We start from the raw sequence: 21146 nt of genomic DNA, 5'->3' as shown, positions 1-21146 counted from the left end.
TTCTACTGGATGCACTTTGGCATGCAAATCATCAAGATGCGCTGCTGGCGGCTCCCATTGCAACTGTCAATCAATGAGGTCCCAGATGTGCTCAACGGGAGACAAGTCCAAGGATGCTGCAGACCATTGTAGTATGTGTAGGCTATGTTGTCCACTCACAGTTACACAAGCAACATGCGGCCCGGAATTATCATGTTGGAAAACGGCTCCTAGGACCCTTCGAGGAAATGGCCCTACTGCTGGTTCCATGACCAAATCAACATAATGCTGAGCTGTAAGCATACCTAGAATGAAGGTCAGAGGGGTCCTGCTACTGTTGGAGCTGAGAGCTGCTGCTGAGGACTGCTCTTGGCTCCGGCAGGCCTCGGCGGCAGCAGCCCTCCGCTCCGGCAGGCCTCGGCGGCAGCAGCCCTCCGCCCTGGCAGGCTTCGGTGGAGGCAAGCCTCAGCAGTAGCTCTTTTGCTCAGGAATCAGCAGAGCAGAACCCAAATGTCTTTTCCCAAATTCATCACCAGCAACAACCACCACTGCTCTATTCAGCCTGCCTTTGAGCTCCCTTTCTAGAAGTTTCCTGAAAAAAGTTTGGTACCGTGTTTCCAGCACAAATACTCTAGCACATTCCTTTGAGCATCCTCAGTAAAGTCCATACAATATAATGGCTCCTATTCACCTCTACTGACAATAGTCTCTGACTGTATCGGAGAGTCCTCTAGTGGCCAACTTTAATATTATCCTTAACAGAGCCCAACGCTGATATGAACATAGCCTCATATGTATTTGTGGCTGTTTGAAGCAGCTTGTGGAACTAATTATTATATTTTATCACCATTTATTTTGATGGTATCAACATATTACGCAGTAGAGTGCTATGCAGATCATAATACATGATTCCATAAGATGTATATGTTTGCTAAGTGGTTTATTATTGAATATGTTCTTCTTAGGCTCAATATGAGAATCCCCCACATATCTATGCATTAACGGATAACATGTATCGCAATATGCTGATTGATGGTGAGAACCAATGCGTCATCATCAGGTGAGTATGCTGCCACTCTTGCAGTACTTAGCCCCTGCTAATAGATAGTAATGGCGCTGTCTCAGGAAAACAACCGCTCCTAAAAATAAAGTCAGTGATCAGCTCTTCTCATCGGCATCCAGGCGAACATCACCCTTCCGGTGGCTCTTTATTCCTGTGTATAGAGGGAGACCCCTGTAAGATACTCTAACGTCCTGAGATGACCCCTTTAATAGAGGAGCCTGCAAATATTGAGCATACATAATATGGGAACCCAAAAATCCTGCAGACTGAGAAGCGGCGTGAATAAGGGTATCTCCTTCTAGCATTCACTTCCAAGTTTGGTGATCCTTTATTAAGGGTTCTTTAGGCCCAAACCAGGAGTGGATCTAAAAGGGATGAAAGATTTCGGGGAAAGATCTAGACTTTTCTTGATCCCGGAGTATATCACTTGTTCCTATCATCTTTGCCAACTATCTTTAGCAGAAGTACCTACCTTTATTGAGGTTCCTCATGATATTTTATGCTGCTAGATCATGAAAGGTAAATCATCTTCTAGGAGAACTATATATGCAATAATGTTCTTTTTTCAGCGGTGAAAGCGGTGCAGGAAAAACCGTGGCTGCTAAGTACATCATGGGCTACATATCCAAAGTATCAGGAGGAGGCGGGAAAGTCCAGGTAACCTGCATTTCATTCCATATTAAATTATTCTACCGTTTGTCTCTTAAGGACACTTATGTGTCCTAATTCTATGCATTGAATGTATTAACCCTTTCCAATCCACTGTCTGACGTCTTCAGACATTCTGATTGAAGCCTGTACAGCTCTGATGTCGGAAAACGTCCGACTGGGTATTCTTACAGGGTGTTTTTGGCTGCTCTGCTGTCCGAGCTTCTCTGGCGCATCACACACTGCAGTACTGGCTGTAGCCAGCAGATGGTGCCGTTGTATAATGTCAGAAAGAGAAAGCCCCCTAGGAAACCCTGAATCTAAAATTGGGTTGGTATGGGTTACGGCCGAGGCCAGCTTCACTCGTTGCGTTCAGCATTTGTTGTGCAATTTCAGTTGCAGAATTTGCACTTGTAGTTACAACATTAAATCTGCAGCGGATTCTAGACAAGCTGCAGCTATTCAAATCTGTGTTCATTGCAATCAATGAAATCTGCGGCTATGGCTGACTTCACATGACAGGGTCGGATTCCGGAAACGGAATCTCGCACCCAAATCCGACCCTGTGCCTGGCCGGTGACTTCACGTACCTGACTTTCTTTATCTTTTTCCTGTACTGCAGATGGTCCGGACAGCTTGCTGTTGGACATGCCTTACAGATTTTCCCGCACTGTCGCTAGGTGATGACACGGGTCCCACAACCTTTCCGTAATTTTAATGCGGAAGGGCTACGAGTTGGATGGCTTCCATTGACCTCATTGAAAGCCATTTGTGCAGAGCCCGCACAAAAGTAGGCCATGCTGCCGTTTTTCCTCCACAAGTGGAAAATCGCAATTAATTTCCACTCGTGTGCAGGAAAATGTGCTTTTCCATAGCATGCTATGGGTGGTATTTGCTGCGGAACCCGTGGTTCTGGATTCCACAATCAAAATCCGGCTGTGTACAGCCGGCCTTAGTCACACATACTACCAAAAAACACTGTTTTGAAGGAACACAAAACATAGAAAATACATAACCCCCCCCCCCTCCCCGCTCCCAAAAAAACAGCATTTCCCCCCATCCTCTCCTCTTATCCTTACAAAATGATTCAAATCCTTTGTAGTGATTTATTCCTACATAAGCTGACATATAGCAGCCAGAAAGACATAACAAGAAAGAACTCTCATACATGGGGCGATATATGGCTTTGACATCCCCCAGCATCCCAGAGGCCCTGCCAGATTACAGGCGTGTCCTAGGTGCTCCCAACCAAAGACCAGTTTTCTACATGGTATATGGCATTGCCCACAAATTAAAACATTTTGGGCGGAAACCCAAACGCTTTTACAGGAACTTGGGGGATTGACTATTCAGTTAACACCACAAGTGTGTGTATTTCATTCTCTCCCTAATTGCACTAGAAATTCTAATATGATACATACTGTCCTTCTAATAAGCAGAAGGTGTCTGTTGACAAACTGGCTGCAAGCCAAACCCCCGAGGATATTGGATATAATACATCAAATGAAATATCTTCTGAGGTTGGAGAGATTGGAGACGGAAAGATGTGTAGAATCTCAGGCATCAAAGTTTTTTAAGAAATGGCAACTTTTTATAGAAAGGTTCCTAGACCCAAATGAGATCATTGAGTGCATGCGGCCGTTAACCAATACAACTTGGTACTATATCCAAGCGGATGCGAATCGGTTGGAGAGATTAAAAATAACATAAATCCATAGTTTGTGATCTTACAGGAGAAGCTGTACCCAGGGGGGACTGTAAATTTGTAACCAAAATCAATATAGTCCTAAATACGTTAAGGAAGAACCAAGGAAGACATTTCATGAAACGCTAGTAGAGATGAGCGAGCGTACTCGCTAAGGCTAATTACTCGAGCGAGTTTTGCCTTCTTCGAGTGCATGCTCGCTCGTCTCAAAAGATTTGGGTGCCGGCGGGGAGCGGCGGGGGAGAGCGGGGAGGAACCAGGGGGGGTGATCTCTGTGTCTCTCTCTCTCCCCCTGCTCCCTCCTGCTCACTCCCGCAAACTCACCGCTCACCCCCGCCGGCACCCGAATCGTTTGAGACGAGCGGGCATGTACTCGAAAAAGGCACTACTCGCTCGAGTAATTTGCCTTAGCGAGTATGCTCGCTCATCTCTAAGCGCCAGTAATCTCCACCTTTATTTATTTAGTTGAGCTCATTCAGCCGCATTTTTTAGGTTCAAATGTTGATTTGTTGATAGATTACAATTTTGAGTGTATGTGCACATGGGTGTGTATATGCATATATTTCTATATACCTGATAACTGATTTATACGGTACAAAAAACTAGAAAATGCTGTCTGCACAATATTTACTTCTGTTCCTTAACCTAAGCCTATTGACAATACCCATAGTAATTTGAACATGCATAGGAATATTGGTAATTGGCAGTAAAGATAACATAATCAACTGTTTCTCCCTTGTGCAAGAATATAAATCAATTGTACTGTGATATTTTATTTATTTGGCTGGTTATATTGTTAATATGGAGAAAAGACAATAAAAAGGAGTTAAAAAAAAAAGAAGGGAACTCTTCAGATTTTTAGTACACCTTACAGATAAGGTGGCATCACCAGTGGTTCCCACATCGAACATTTAGAAAGTGTATTTAAAAGTTGAAGGGCTCTTCCATCTTACCATGTCATTCCGGCTGCTGTCAGTTCATGTACAAATATATCAGCTATAGGGCTCGTTGACATGGGCGTATGTGTACAGCACTGCGAGTCATCGCAGCCCCTACACTGTGGCAGGAGAGATAGTGTAGGGCTGCGATGGGCACTGCGCATGCCCGGGACTATGACATCATAGACATGCGCAGTGTGATTTTTTTTCTTAAATTCCCTGCTCTGTGCGGAGCAGCGCTCTGTACTAAACGCTGCCCTTCAAAGGCTCCATATGAAACGCAGAGAAATAGAGCATGCTGCGATTTATTACTCCTGTGTTTTATACACTGCGTCCCCTTGCAGCTCCAACACCGGTGTGAATGGAAGAATGAAAGTCCATAGACTTTCATCGCATCCATTCACCCCGTGTTATGCACGGGAAATACATGTGTGTAATACGCAGTGACAATACGCCCGTGTGAATGAGCCCTTAATTTTTGAATCCCCCTGTATATAGCTAAATCTTCTCTGTGCACCAGCAGACTAGCCTCACCCTACTCCTCCTTCTGACTGTCCTGCTATCAGGAATTGGGCAAAAAAGATTTTGAAGCGCCATCCATCAGTCATTCCACAGATGAAAACTGGATAGTTCAGCAGGAGATTAGTGTTTTCTTCTGGATCTACTGTTTGTCTCAAGAATGTGCACTAAATCCTGCAGACTGGCGGACATTAGGGGCAAAGTTATTTCCGATTCACGCTTATCATTCATTTCTAGGCTTAGTGTTCCTTTAGGCCTGTTTCACATGGACGACACCATAGCGCCGCGAAAAAACGCAGCAATGCCGCATCAGTGGTCTGTGCCATATTGCTGTGTTCTCTCACGGCGATACTGTGATTTTGTGGCGTTACAAAGTTGCGCAACTTGGAGGCACCACATGTGAGGATTTTTGGGGGTGAGGGGCTGGAAATATAAGACCTACCCCAAAAATAAGCCCTAGCTGCAGAGAAAAAAAAACCACATACATCACCTCTCCCTGCACTGGTCTTCAGGCATGTCTTCTGGTCGGAATTGGAAAATCACCACCACTAGGAAGTGCTACCTCTGATTGGCAAAGTGGTCAGCCAATCAGAGCCAGTGCTTGACCAACGAATCACAGCCATTCATTGAAGCCCTGGCTCTGATTGGCTGACCGCTCAGTCAACCAGAGGCAGCGCTTCCTGGAGGCAGGGATTTTCCAATTCCCAGCCAGAACACATAACTGAAGACAAGTGCTGGGGACCAGGGAAAAAAAGTGCCGGAGCCAGACAGCACTAGAGAGGTGATATATGTGTTTTTGAAAAAAATTTTAATGCAGCTAGGGTTTATTTTAGGGCTTTTACAGTAGGATTTCCTACTGTAAAAGTTATATTGCACCGCACGAAAACCGCGTTTTAATGTGATGCAATGCAACAGAGAAGAAGGCTCTATAGGGAAGCATGAGCTACAAAACCTCGCAAATTGCATGAATATCGTAAAACTTGCAAGGTTTTTGACATGCAGTGTCGCAGGCTACAAAACATCACAAATGTGAAGCATGCATCACATACATGCGATTTGTAGCATTGTTGCACCGCGAGAAAATCACGCAACTTTGTTGCGCCTTGTTAAAGAGGCCTTTAGGCCTCTTTCCCACGGGCTACAAAATCTCGCCACAAAACACATGTATGTGAGGCTCATGATTTCCAATAGGTTCTTTCAGGCTACAAAACATTTCATGTGAAAGAACCCATTGGAAACCATGAGCTTTAGTTCGCTTCTACACGGGCAACTTTATCAGGGGAATTTCTTGCAATGCGACAGTGCCACAAATCACATGCAAGATGAGCCCATGCTTTCCTATGGGTTTTTCCACACAAGCGAGACTACAAAATATGGCATGGTCTATAGAGCCGCGATTTCCAAATTTTTGTAGCCCACGTTTTCCTATGGAGCCTTCCTATGTGTTGCCTCGCACGAAAACCATGTTTTTGTGCGGTGCAATGCAACTTTTACAGCAGAAAATCCTACTGTAAAAGGCCTAGCTGCAGTAAAAAAAAATTTAAAAATTCACCTAAGCAGCTCTGTCTCTTCTGCAGCTTCGGCACTCGTCTTAAGTCCTCTGCCAGGCGTTCCTGGATTGGACGATCAAAATCCCCGCCTTCAGGAAGGGCTGGCTGTGATTGGTTCACGAGCGCCAGTGGCTCAGCCAATCAGAGCCAGCGCTCGATTAACCAATGACAGCCATTCAATGAATGAATGAATGTAAATTGTGGACGGGCCGTGGATCAGACAGCTTCCATTGACTTCAATGTAAGCCGTCCACATGGAACCCGCCTGAAAAGGGAGCATGCTGCAATTTGTTTTCCGCATGCCAAATCCTGCAAACAAATCTGCATGTTTTAATTGAGGTGCAGACGCCCATGCTTCCCTGTGGATCTTCACCAGTGAGTATTCCGCAAATCAAATACACCCGTGGACATTGGGCCTAAAGTAGATATATTATATTGAAAATGTCTTACAGCCTTCCAGGAAAAGAAGCTGAGTAAACTGAAATATAGTGTTATGGTGGCCGGTGGCATCACCTACCTCCTCCTGACGTTAGTCATGGCCTGTGCCATGTTCTCCATGTCCTATGCAGCAAACGTCACATCAGTGTTCAGTTTCCTGGTGCCCGTAGGGCGCATGAGAACAGCCGGTCTGTCTCTTGGGGCTCCTGCCCACGGGCGGATATTTGCTGAGGAATCCGTGGTGGGGGTCTACACTGCAAATCTGCAGTAAATAGCGCCCATAGCATGCTATGGGAAATTGATTCCTACTCCACACTTGTGGAAACCAATTGCAGTTTCCGCAAGTGGAGTAAAAATTGCAGCATGCTCAATTTTTCCATGGATTCCACGTGGACGGCCTCCATTGAAATTAATGGAAGCCATCTGAACATTGCGGACAGGCTGCGGATTCCACGTCATCGCCTAGCAACGGTGCGGGTGAAAAAAAAATCTTTATGCAGTACATGAAGAGCCGTTGGGTCTATCCGCAATACAGATTACCTGGCAACAGACCAAGTGCATGTGGACGCCACATGCGGAATCCGGCTATGCAGTGTGCAGGAAACCTTAAAGGGCCAGCATGTGCAGACAGTTTTTCATTCCCAGGCAAACCAAAGAGGTCTGTGGCTATTTAATGTACCCTCCCCAAATAGAAGGTGCCTGAGCAATTAGGGTGAATACTATGGGACCCCTCAGAAGTAGCCCTGGGTCCACACATGTGTGATAAAATTCTGTAGAATATAGAATGTAGTTCTGTGAATTCCTACTCTTTTCAGGCAAATTATTCCAGTGGGTGGTCTAAGGCCTAGTGTCCATGAGCAAATTTGACTTGCGGATGATCCACAAATCAAGCTGCCCATAGAGAAGCATGGGCGCCCACAAATGGATTAAAAGAATGCAGATTTGATTTGCAGGCCTTTTGGTTCGGAAAACAAATCACATCATGCTCCGTTCTCCTGCAGATGCCGCAGGGACGGTTTCTGTTGAAGTCAATGGAAGCTGTCCGATCTGCGGCACAGCTGCAGCTGACACTGTGGACGTGCCAAGGATCTGCGGGAAACCGGGAGATTTAAACAAAAAACTTTATTGCGCATGTCTGCCGGACCATGTGCAGTACAGCGAACCTGGGAGTGGTCAGATCCGCGCGGACACCGCTGCCGGGGAAATCAGGTAAGCAGGGCCCACTGGGCATGGGCGGATTCCATACATGGAATCTATGTGTGCAGTGGACTTAAGGCCTTACTTAGATAGTGACAGCCTCCACTGAATGAACAAGGGAGCAATGAAGCAGTGATTATATTGCCTAAGACTTGTAAATTGAAATCAAGAAATGACTGAATTCTAGATCATTTGCATATAAGTTGTCATCTAGTATTGTTAAAGAGAGAGAAATGCAAAAACTGTAAAAATAATATTTGGCTATATGTATTATTTTCCAGCATGTTAAAGACATAATCCTCCAATCTAATCCTCTCCTTGAAGCTTTTGGCAATGCAAAAACAGTCCGAAACAACAATTCAAGTCGATTTGTAAGTTACAGAACTCCTAAAATCGCTTAGTTAATTATGTAGTTAATAAAAAATTTTTAATGTTCTAAATCCTTCATAACACAAAAACATCCTGTATATTTAGCTCAGAATATCATTAACACATAATTTACTTTAGTTAATACATAATAAACAATTATTACTGAAAAACATCTGACAATAATGTGCTAACACTCTAAGGCCTCCGTCACATGAGCGTTTTTTCCCGCGATTTGCGGATCGCATGATGGATGTGCATCCGCAAATCGCGTGACCGGGGCCGAAAAATCGCCCGAAAAAACTGCTCCTAGCCGCGTTTCAATAGAAACGGGCCGGAGCAGTTCAGCGCTGTCCAGCGCATTGAATTCAATGGAGTCGGCAATACAGCCGGCTCCATTGAAAGCAATGGGCTGCGGGCGATCGCACGATGAATTTTCAGGAAGGGCTTAAAAATATAAGCCCTTCCCTGAAATTTATCCAGAAATGTGTAAAAACAAAAAAAGAGTATATACTCACCTGGTCCCGGCAGACGGAGTTCAGCCGCGGCCGGCCGGCAGTTCTCCTGAACTGCTCTGAGTAGTATTCAGCAGCCGGGGATTTAAAATCCCCGCCTGCTGAATGAGCTGCCATTGATTGGTCACAGCCTCACCAATCAGAGGCAGCTCTCACTTACCCATTCATGAATTCAGGAGAACTGCCGGTCGGCCGCGGCTGAACTCCGTTTGCCGGGACCAGGTGAATATATATATTTTTTTTTTTTTACACATTTCTGGATGAATTTCAGGGAAGGGCTTATATTTTTAAGCCCTTCCCGAAAATTCATCATGCGATCGCCGGCAGCCCATTGCTTCCAATGGAGCCGGCTGTATTGCCGGCTCCATTGAATTCAATGGGCAAACATCATTCTTCTCTGTCACAGCTGTTACAGCTGTGGCAGAGAAGAATGATTTGTCTTCTATATGTTCTCAATGGGGTCGGCGCTGCTGCCGCCGGCCCCATTGAGCGCATATAGAGAAGAGAACAGGAATCGCAGATCACAGATAGGTGCGATCTGCGATTTCTGTTCTATAATTTATCGGACGAGCGCATAAAAAGCGCTCATGTGTCCGATACCATTGCAAAGCAATGGTTCTATAAAATCGCCAGACGCATGCGCAAATCACGCGAAAAAACGCCCGTCTGACTGAGGCCTTAGGCCTCCGTCACATGAGTGTTGCGAACTTACGCCGTCCGTGTCGCGGCTAAAAAACGCAACAATGAAGAATAGCCACAATCGAGTCTCTAGATTAATTTGCGTTTTCACATCCATTCACACAAGCGTATCGCGTGAAAAATATGCTGCAGCCCAGAATTCCGTCAATTGGCAGAAATCCTCGGAATGACTTCTAATGCTTACATAGAGCCAGCTGTCTTCGTTTTTGACCGCTGAACACAGGTAAACTCCCTCCCCCTCCTTTTGTTTCCAGCTCCAATAGGCATCTGTGGAGCCTCCAGCAATTTTCGTCAAAAGATAGGTGAAGATCTATCTTTTGACACAGCATAAAAAACATCGATGACTAAAAATGGTTGTCGTTTTGACATTTTGACGCTGCAATTTTTTTATATGCCCGAAAATCGCTAATGTGAATGAATGCATTGGAATCCAAGGCTTCATAAGGTCGCAATTTTCAAAATTCACAAACACTTGTGTGAATGAGGCCTGAGGGCTCAGTCACACAAGCGCATCGGCGCCCGTGTTACTGCAGGAGAAAGATAGCCGTACCTCAAGACGGATGTCTCTTTGCAGCGCCGGGAGAAAGGACATGTGACCGGCTTCATTGCTAGTCATGTGTTCTTTCTTCAGCGCTGCGGGGAGTCGTCCGTCTTGAAGTACAGCCGTCTTCTTCCTGTAGGAAGGGCTCAGTCACACGGACGCATCGGCGCCTGTGTATGGCTGCCGATGCGCCCGTGTGACTGAGCCCTAAAAGAGATTCCGGACATGGCAGAATGTTTCCCACTGTGGTGGTGGTCTATAGCAAATCTGTAGCAAAATCTTATTGATTTGCCTTGTACTGTAATGTACTGTGGATTTCACCTGCACAAATTTGTAGATAAAATCCACAGCAACTCTGACACGTGAAATCACCAAACAGCGAGCGCCTGTCAAATATGCTTCAGTAAATAATTACATCCCCATAACAATTTTGGAGCATCATTTCTTATAACTCTACATTGTCCTTCTGTCATACTTTTTGGATAAGTATGAATAAATTGATGACTGGGTGTTAAATTTTCACTGTTCGTAGCAACAGTGTCAAAGTCTGTAGGCAGGGCTGGGCTTAGGTTAGATGGCGCTATGTGCAATTTTTTTTTGGCGCTCCCTTCCCCATCATAGTAAGAGATATTAGGTAAGACAGTTGCAAGCTGCAGTTCTACCAGCTGAGCACTCGGCTGGCTAGCAAATTTTAACCTGGAGGGCAAGCACAAAACACTGGCTCATGAGTACAGGGCCACCATTAGAGTATGTTCATGCATGGTGAATACAATTAGTATAAAATGTATTAAATTAGAGATGAGCGAGCGTACTCTCTAAGGGCAAATACTCGAGCAAGTATTGCCTTTTGCAAGTACCTGCCCGCTCGTCTCAAAAGATTCAGGTGCCAGCGGGGTGAGCGGTGATTTGCGGGAGTGAGCAGGGGTGAGCGGGGGGGGGGGGGGGGGGGGGGAGAGAGATCTTCTCCTCGCCCCCCGCCGGCACCCGAATCTTTTGAGACGAGCGGGCAGGTACTCGCAAAAGGCAATACTCGCTCGAGTGTTTGCTCTTAGCGAGTACGCTCGGTAATCTCTAATTAAAATTCTATCTGTACACATTGATAGTGATTACAGTGCGGTTACCTCCAGTGATCACAAGTGATGTCATCTCTTTTTGGAGTCATCTGTATTCGGTTTTCTTCTCTTTAGGCCCAGGCTGCCATTAAGAGCACTTTGAGCTACGACTTGCTCCTGCACACTCTCCCCAACCTGCTGGAGACTCTAATCAACTTTTAGTGCCTTCCCTCATAGTAATAATGTTCCCACTGTGTCCCAACTTAATAGGACCCCATTTGGCTATACTTAGTAATGGTAACCTCCGTTTGCCACAGTTAGTAATAAACCCCCTCTGTGGCTGCATTTAGTAATAGGACCTCCTCAGTGCTGCCCCCATGCATGTTTAGGGCCACTTGGCCCTGCTCCTACAACTCCAGCTGTTGGAAAGGGTTAAATTCATTAACACACTCACACACTGGCTGCCGCCTGAATCTCTGTGCAGGCTTGCAAACCCCTGCCCGTCTCTGGCACCCACTGTACTCGAAGCATTGGAGCCAGAGGACTGAATTAAGAAGCGGTGCTATGCAAGATCACACAGAGCCTCAAATAACAGCCAGTGTGTGAGTGCATCACTGAATTTAAACCTTTCCAACAGCAAGTGTCTTCTCCTCTGCTAGGCCGCCTGCAGACGGGCGGAAATTCCGCGGCGGGATTTCCCGCCCTTGGAAGCTGCCATAAGATTGCGTTAGCAAACGCAATCCTAGGCATACGGCCGCGGTTTGTCCACGCGAAATCTCGCGCGGCAAGCAAACCGCGGTATGCTCTATTTCTGTGTGGGGCTCGCAGAGCCCCGCACAGAAGCGTCACTGCCCAGCCACCGGCTCCGGTCTGCGCGTGCGCCGGCTGCCCGGCAAGCCGGCACATCAAACAGCCGGAGCTGTGGGGTGCAGGTGAGTACGTGCCGCTCTCTGCAGGCGCTCGGGTCGGGTCCCGCGACGAGAATCCTCGCAGCCAGATCCGACCTGCCCGTCTGCAGGCAGCCTTAGGACAGTGCTGTCACCAGAGGGAAAGGCTCAAAGGAAGCAAGATGTGCATTGCATTGCTAGTGCAGGGGGTGGAGCAAACTCCTGTCTAAGGGCCCCCCCCCCCCCCCGCGCGGATTCACTGGCTCCTTGATGGGCCAATCTGAGCCGCCACAAATATGCTTGATTTACCAAGAAATCCATCATTTTACCTAATGATAGACACAATATAAGTATATTTGAAATAGGAAGCAACATGTAACACAAGTAGTAATGCGGAGATTACTAGTGAGGGTGATCAATGAGTGTAACAGGTTGCCACGCGAGGTGGTGAGTTCTCTTTCAATGGAAGTGTACAAACAAAGGCTGGACAAATATCTGTCTGGGATGATTTAGTGATCCTGCACTGAGCCGGGGGTTGGACCCGATCACCCTGGAGGTCCCTCCCAACTCTACTACTTTATGATTCTATGAGATGCTTCTACCATATATTGCTAAAAATGTCCCTACAAATCTCTGTTTCTGCTTGTTGCAGGGTAAATATTTTGAGATACAATTCAGCCGTGGGGGAGAGCCTGATGGAGGTAAAATATCCAACTTCCTTCTGGAGAAATCCCGCGTTGTCAATCAGAATGAGAATGAGCGTAACTTTCATGTCTTCTATCAGGTAAACTCTGTAACATTATTCTGGACTGTAGCGGAAAGGCTCATATTTATGTCAGTATTGTGGACAAATGAATTTGTTGTGAAAGAGGAGAGCTTTGATGCCCGCATTATTGTCTCCAACAGCTGTTAGAGGGGGCATCACAAGAACAAAAGCAAAATCTGGGCATCATGACTCCTGATTACTACTTCTACTTGAATCAGTCAGAAACCTACAAGGTTGAAGGAACCGATGATAGAAAAGATTTCGATGAGACAACTGTAAGTTTTCTCTAATATGTTCTATTTTAGGGACTATAATGTGTGTTAGATAAACACTAGCTTGCACCTCGCTCATAATTGGTTATTGTTTCCACCCTTGTTTCCTACAGAATGCCATGCAAGTCATTGGTATTTCATGGGAAGAGCAGCAGTTGGTCCTGCAAATAACAGCAGGAATCTTGCATCTTGGGAATATCAGCTTTCAAGAGCAAGGAAATTATGCCATGGTAGAGTGTGCTGACCGTGAGTAGTACTATTCCATTCTTGCATCCAACACGTAGTTACTATGACAGGAGAGGAGAACCGACATGCAAGGCTGTTAATGTTATGTCATAGTTATGCATCGTAGATAGATGTCAGGAGTATTCCTCAACACAAGGCCAGTCTCATGAAATGTCACTGCTACCAGTTTGTAGACAAACTGGCAGCATGTCAGTCCTGGATCGTCAGGTGTAATGCACTGCTTCTTACTAAATTTTATACTGATGGCAGCTGTTTTTTTTAAGTCTGATAACGTTTTTAATAGATGTGCTGCTGTTCAAACTTGTATTTTATCCAACTACTAACAACCACTTAAAGGTCCCTGGGGACATCATTGAAGGTTCTACAACATATATAAAACATGGAGCCTGACCGACAGAAGAACAACACAGTTGGGGCTCTTGAAAATTGGAGGACAAAAATAACAAAATGAGAATACAACTAAGCCGTTATTATCTCAGACACAACTCCTGACAGGAGACACCAACCTACCACCACCACAGAGATCTGGTGGGCCGAAGGACCTGCGGTGACGTCACTGCTGTGGGAGGAGGCAAACTGTGTTTGTGCAGTACAGGCCACAGCCTTTAGAATACACAGTCCAAGCCAAAGGGCTTTAGCATACAGCCCGGGAGATTTTTAAGGATGTTTTACAAAAGTATGCTTTCAAAAGCAAACAAAGTTATTTAAGGAAAGTACTGTAATTCTATGATCTGCTCTTCTAGTTACTTTACATGGGTAGAAAACCCTCACAGGTTCCTTTTAACCCCTTAAAGACCAAGAGCTGTAAATTTACGGCACTTGGTCCTGGGCTTTAACCTCACCCGATCGCAAAAATACGGCGCTGTAATCAAGCAGGAGCAGGTCAGGTTGTCCTCTGTTAGTCACAGCCGAGGACCCAAAGGAGAAGGGAGAAGAGTTTTTTAATCGCTCCTGCCTTCTCCTTTCTGGGGTACATAGTGCTCAATGATCACTATGTACTAAGAAGTGAAAGTGGAAGTGCTTCTTCCACTATACATTGGAATACTTCGAAAAGTACTCAAAGCTGACGCCAACCAAAACCATTGCTGTATGCGCCCTGAAATCCAAAACCATACATATTATATATGAAAACATTCAAAACAAAATGAGGAACCCGTTCCCATACTTTATTTTAGCATAAATATACTAATTTAAAAGAAAAACTATAAATATTTTAAAAATCTTTGTTTAGCTTTTTACCCCCAATAAGACTAAAAAACTAAACAAAGTCAGTGAGAACGATATAAAAAGAAAATAGCCGTATATGTCTGCGGATAAAAACCGCAGCAAAAATTATTTAGGTAACTGAAGGAAAAAAAAATAGGGTAGTAAAACCATCACAGGTAAAATCCCTAAAAAGTGTCCTTAAGATACAAAACAGCCTGGTCCTTAGGGGGTTAATAGGTAAAGGTAGAGGAAATTTCATGGCTAATTTTTAAACTGAATGAATACCCTGTTTCCAAATGGTTTGAATGAGCAAGTTGAAACTACTTGAGAATTTCCCTTTTCTCTGCTTTTTGATATTAATCATCTTCCCTACCCAGTGATATTTATTTTACACTAGCTTACCCGTCGCGTGTTGCTGCGAAGACAGACAGACATACATTCATTCGTTTTTATATATCTAGATAACAACCAATCACAGCGCAGCTTTCATGTTACCTCAGTGGTATAATATATAACAACCAATCACAGCGCAGCTTTCATGTTACCTTAGCAGTATAAAATATAACAACCAATCACAGCGTAGCTTTCATGTTACCTCAGCAGTAAGAGAAATAACAACCAATCACAGCGCAACTTTTATTCTGCCTCAGCAATATAAAAAATAGCAACCAATCACAGCGCAGCTTTCATGTTACCTCTGCGGTATTCAGGGGCGTACCTAAGGGCTCAGGGGCCCGGGTGCAAAAGTTCAGCTCGGGGCCCCCCCACCCCGGGCCTCCACCCCACATGCCCCCATACCCATACCTAGATCGTGCTGCATACGTGATCTCCCCCTTGGCGTAATTTTTCCAAACATGACGCATTTCCTGCACATGAACATTTGTTTGTAGCCCCGCAGGCCACTCTCTCACACACCGCTTTGTACCGCTATTAGCGCGGTGTCCCGAGCGCCGTACTAACCGCGGTACAACACTCCCAGAGATTTTAATGAGCTTACTTAAACCTGCGCTCGAACATGGTGTTTCTAACGCTGTGATTTTAGAGAGCTGTCTGTTCTATTTTTGCGTTGTCGTGGTTTTTAACACACCTCCTCACAACGATGGGGTGCATTAAAAAGCGCCGGCAGACGCTGTAACCTGTGTTCAAAAATGCTGCTCAAAATCCTGGTAAAAATGCCACGATTTCAAGCTGCGTTTTCTGAACACGTGTCTATCTATCTATATACTATCTATCTATCCCATATCTATCTATATACTATCTATCTATCCCATATCTATCTATATACTATCTATCTATCCCATATCTATATATATACTAGCTATCTGCTATCTATATACTATCTATGTATCCCATATCTATCTATATACTATCTATGTATCCCATATCTATCTATATACTATCTATGTATCACATATCTATCTATATACTATCTATGTATCCCATATCTATCTATATACTATCTGCTATCTATATACTATCTATCTATCTCATATCTATCTACTATCTATACACTATCTATCTATCTACTATCTATACACTATCTATCTATATACTATATATACACTATCTATCTATATACTATCTATACACTATCTATCTACTATCTATACACTATCTATCTATCTACTATATCTTTACACTATCTATATATACATTATCTATCTCATATCTATCTATACACTATCTATCTATCTCATACTTATCTATATACTATCTATCTATCTGCTATCTATATACCATCTATCTATTCATCCATCTATCTATACACTATCTATCTATATACTAGCTATTCATCTATCTATATACTATCTAGCTATCTCATATGAGATAGATAGATAGCATATAGATAGCAGATAGATAGTATATAGATAGATGGATGAATAGATAGATAGTATATAGATAGATATGGGATAGATAGTATATAGATAGATAGTATATAGATAGATAGATAGATAGATAGTATATAGATAGATAGTATATAGATAGATAGATAGATAGATAGATAGTATATAGATAGATATGGGATAGATAGATAGTATATATAGCAGATAGATAGTATATAGATATGGGATAGATAGATAGTATATAGATAGCAGATAGATAGTATATAGATAGATGAATAGATAGATAGTATATAGATAGATATGGGATAGATAGAATATAGATAGATATGGGATAGATAGAATATAGATAGATAGTATATAGATAGCAGATAGATAGTATATAGATAGATGAATAGATAGATAGTATATAGATAGATATGGGATAGATAGAATATAGATAGATAGTATATAGATAGCAGATAGATAGTATATAGATAGATGAATAGATAGATAGTATATAGATAGCAGAAAGATAGTATATAGATAGATGGATGAATAGATAGATAGTATATAGATAGATATGGGATATATATATATATATATATATATATATACACACACAGACACACATACTATAGATATATAGTGTGTATGTATATATATATATATATATATATATATATATATATATATATATATATATATATATATATATATATACATACATACATACTATAGATAGATAAAGGAGGGAGACAGACAGACACATACATATGCACTTACCCCAGGGCCCGGTCCACTTCTCCTTCATGTGACAGCAGCAGCAAGCCAGCAATTCAGAAGCTTCCCGTTCAGCAGGAAGCAGGGGGGGGGGGGTGAGCACATGATCCCTTTCATGTGACTTCTTCCCTCCTTCCCTGCCGTCCCATGTGACTTCCTCCTTCTCCCCTGCCGCCCGCATATTAGGTATTTCAGCCGCACTTAAGCAGCTTAATATATCTCCAAAGGGGGGTGTGTACCGAACAACCAATCAGGTCGCGGGAATCGCTCACTGCTGCTTAAGTGCGGCTGAAATCCCAAATATGCTGCCGGCCCATGTGAGTTCCTCCCTCCTTCTCTCTGCTCTGCCGAGCCTTCCTCTCACGCTGGCCGTTCCGGCTGCCGCATGGTGAGAATTTTGCTGCAGTCAGAACGGTCAGCGATTAATGCACTAAATGTGCATGTTGGTTATGCAGAGGGCGGCGTCGGGGCCCCCTGAGCGCAGGGGCCGGGTCGCCATGGCGACCCCAGCACCCCCTGACGCTACGCCTATGGCGGTATTATATATAACAACGAATCACAGCACAGTTTTCATGCAACCTCAGTAGTATAAGAAGTAGCCACCAATCTCAGCACAGCTTTCATGTTGCCTCAGCAGTATAAGAAATAGCAACCAATCACAGCACAGCTTTCATTTTACCTCAGCATTCTCAATATCCAGCAATTGTCTTGTGAAACATTCGGCGGATGCATCATTTTGTAGTTGAACACGCATCCCGTTGCTCGTAATGCCTTTTGCTTTCGTGCTTGAGATGGAAATCAAACAATCTTTGTCTGGGGGGCATAACTGTCGACGATGCTCGCACGCGCGGCACCTATCGTAGGATAGTTGTACTATGCTTATAATCTTCCCAGGAGTGTACTCAGCAACTTCCCAAAGTCTCATGGCAATTGGATGAATGGTGTAGTAATGCATAAAGGACAGACAGACAGACATACATTCATTTATATATCAGGAAGTGAGAGAATTACATTCCGTACGTAAAATTTGGACGCTAATTCTTTGGCGCATAGAATTGAATAACCGAGTTGGGACCCATTAGCTTTTCCTATTTATGACATATTCAATGCCCGTGCCAAATTTCATGTTTCTATGTGAGAAAATTACATTCCGTACGTAAAATTTGGACGCTAATTCTTTTGCACATAGAATTGAATAATCGAGTTGGGACCCATTAGCTTTTCCTATTTATGACATAATCAATGCTCGTGCCAAATTTCAAGTTTCTATGACATTGGGAAGCGAAAAAATTAGATTCCGTACGTAAAATTTGGACGCTAATTCTTTGGCGCTTACAATTGAATAATCGAGTTGGGACACATTAACTTTTCCTATTTATGACATAATCAATGCTCGTGCCAAGTTTCATGTTTCTACAACATCGGGAAGTGAGAGAATTAGTGGCAATGATGGAAATCGAACGATCTACGTGGGGGGGGGGCGGAACTGTCGACGACGCTCGCACGCGCGCCATTTATCGTAGGATAGTTGTACTATGCCTATAATCTTCCCAGGAGTGTACTCAGCAACTTCCCAAAGTTTCATGGCGATCGGATGAATGGTGTAGTAGCGCATAAAGGACAAACAGACAGACACGCAGACAGACACACACGCATACATTCAATTTTATATATATAGATAAAATAATATGTATTTCATATTAATTGTTTCAAATTTATTGATTTTTAATAGTTTTTTAAAAATATTTTTTCCTTCTGAAATGTTTTATGTATTTTACAATATAATTATTTCAGAAACATAACATTTCCATGTATTTGACTTTATTTTAATTCATTATTATTAATTATTGTGTGTTATAGGCCATTCTTATTCTATGTATTATTCTATAGTACTAATTGTACTGACTGAGGCAGCTGGTGCTGGCACACTGCATTTGATAGAATCTCTGTGATGTCAGACATCAGTCTTTCCCCGCTTTTCTGTTTAAATTTTCTCTTTTACCTAAGTTCTGTAAGTGCTCTGATGAAGGGGCTTGTTTGGCTCAGAAACGTGTAGCCCAGTGAAGCTTTCGCATCATGTGAAATACTATCCGCATCATCCTCTTCCTCAGCAATTTCCTCCATATTTTTCTCAATTAGTTATTAACAAATGATAGTACCCTTCATAACTTGTTTTACTTCTGCTGTCCGTCTTACTTCTCTTTTCTGCCATTATGTATATTACAGGTAAAGATCATACTTAGAATGATGTAGATCAATAGAGCTATATTTGTTTCATTGTCGCTAAGTCTCTTACTCATCGTATTCTAGTCTTGGCCTTTCCTGCCTATTTACTTGGCATAGACAAAGATCGCCTCAATAACAAACTAACCAGCCGCAAAATGGATAGCAAGTGGGGCGGACGGTCCGAGTCCATCACTGTCACCCTAAACGTGGAACAAGCCACCTATACTCGGGACGCTCTGTCAAAAGCTCTGTATGCACGGGTCTTTGATTTCCTGGTTGAGGTGAGAACTATAATCAGATTATGTGTGATATCAGGTACTGTTTACAGAGGCAATGTGCAATCTAAGGCCTCATTTACACGAGTATTTTTGCACAGCTAAGTTGGCCGTACAATAAAATCGCGACCATCAGAACCAATGGTTTCCAATGTATTCATTCAGACGAACTATTCTTAGCCGCACAAAAATATCCGACTGAAGAACATAGCACATAAGCGACTAAATTCAGCAACCAAAATTTCCTGCTGCCGAAAAATATAGGTCTTGCCCTATCTTAGGACCGAAAAATACTGGAGCCCCCATAGACGCTTATGGGAGCTGCAAAACAAGGTAAGGGGAGAGAGTTTAGCTGCATCCAATGCTGGGAAAAGATGACAGATGCCTCTGTTTAAATCATTAGAAAGTCATTAGGAGGATTACTGCCGACCGAAGGTATTCCAATCAGCATCACATTTTTCAGCAATACTTTGCACCCGGCCATGTGAATGGCAAGAAAATGCTAATTGAGCTCAGGATTTGTTTGCAGAAAATCGTCCATTCACACGATTTTCGACAGAGATGGTCACAATTTTATTGCTTGACTAACTTTGGCGTGATATTAACGCTCATGTGAAAGAGGCCTAATATATAGATTCGGTATCAGCTTATACTAAACTAATTTTCTTCTGTTTTAGTCAATTAACAAGGCCATGCAAAAACCACATGAAGAATACAGCATCGGGGTGCTGGATATATATGGCTTTGAGATATTCCAGGTATAATGCTTTTCTGCTGCTTTTACATCTGCCAATAATGTACATGCTGTACTGATTGTTAGACTAATTGAATCTGTCCACACTAATGACCACACAAAAGGCATCAAATGATTTCTCAAAAATGCAAAATATAACTGAGTAGTGTCGGGGGCATATTCCCAAAAAAGCGTTAGGGCTTTAGGATCTGGTTAACCACATGTGTGAGGGAGGGGCCTTGATAATAAAGGGCATAGTTAAGTGTTTAGGGACTGCATGATTTCTATCCTGAGTGCTCATGCAAAAAATAAAATAAACTGAGATACTGTTTGCAAAGTGGTATAATCGGGTTATAACGGGTGTCAGCATGCCAGGTCAGACATTTTATAGTCTAATTAGAAAGGACTCAGGAGACAGTCACAGGAGAGCACTTATAAAAATGTTATTAGTATTAATGCTTGAGGAAAAACAAGCTTGGAAGAAGGAAGTCTTTAGAGAAGAGGGAGGGGAAGAAGCCAATTGTTATATCCACTGTTTACACTTGCTCTTCTCTCCCTGTTTCTGGCAGATGTGGGCGTCGTCCTGCTTTTCCTGTAGCCTGAGCTTCTACACACTTTCTTCCAGCAAGTCAATGGTTACATGCCCCAGGTATTCTAGCTCAGCTGTAGGGCAGGGTCAATCATTGCCCTATTTAGCTGAGCTGGGAATCCTTTCTCTTTGC

At 43.4% G+C, this 21146-nt stretch overlaps 1 protein-coding gene across 1 annotated transcript in view; it reads left to right on the top strand.

The window, feature by feature from the left end:
* The window catches only part of MYO1F (myosin IF), a 134163-nt gene that overhangs the window by 55513 nt on the left and 57504 nt on the right, over positions 1-21146 (top strand). The window contains exons 4-11 of the mRNA XM_066574187.1: positions 945-1039; positions 1612-1699; positions 8319-8408; positions 12750-12881; positions 13004-13138; positions 13249-13381; positions 19501-19697; positions 20369-20449. Coding sequence (XP_066430284.1) covers positions 945-1039; positions 1612-1699; positions 8319-8408; positions 12750-12881; positions 13004-13138; positions 13249-13381; positions 19501-19697; positions 20369-20449 — 951 coding nt within the window. The remainder of the gene's footprint in view (positions 1-944; positions 1040-1611; positions 1700-8318; positions 8409-12749; positions 12882-13003; positions 13139-13248; positions 13382-19500; positions 19698-20368; positions 20450-21146) is intronic.

The sequence above is a fragment of the Eleutherodactylus coqui genome, chromosome 7 (genome assembly GCF_035609145.1).
Source record: "Eleutherodactylus coqui strain aEleCoq1 chromosome 7, aEleCoq1.hap1, whole genome shotgun sequence".
NCBI classification, from domain to species: domain Eukaryota; kingdom Metazoa; phylum Chordata; class Amphibia; order Anura; family Eleutherodactylidae; genus Eleutherodactylus; species Eleutherodactylus coqui.
This window is presented reverse-complemented; position numbering and strand designations above follow the sequence as displayed.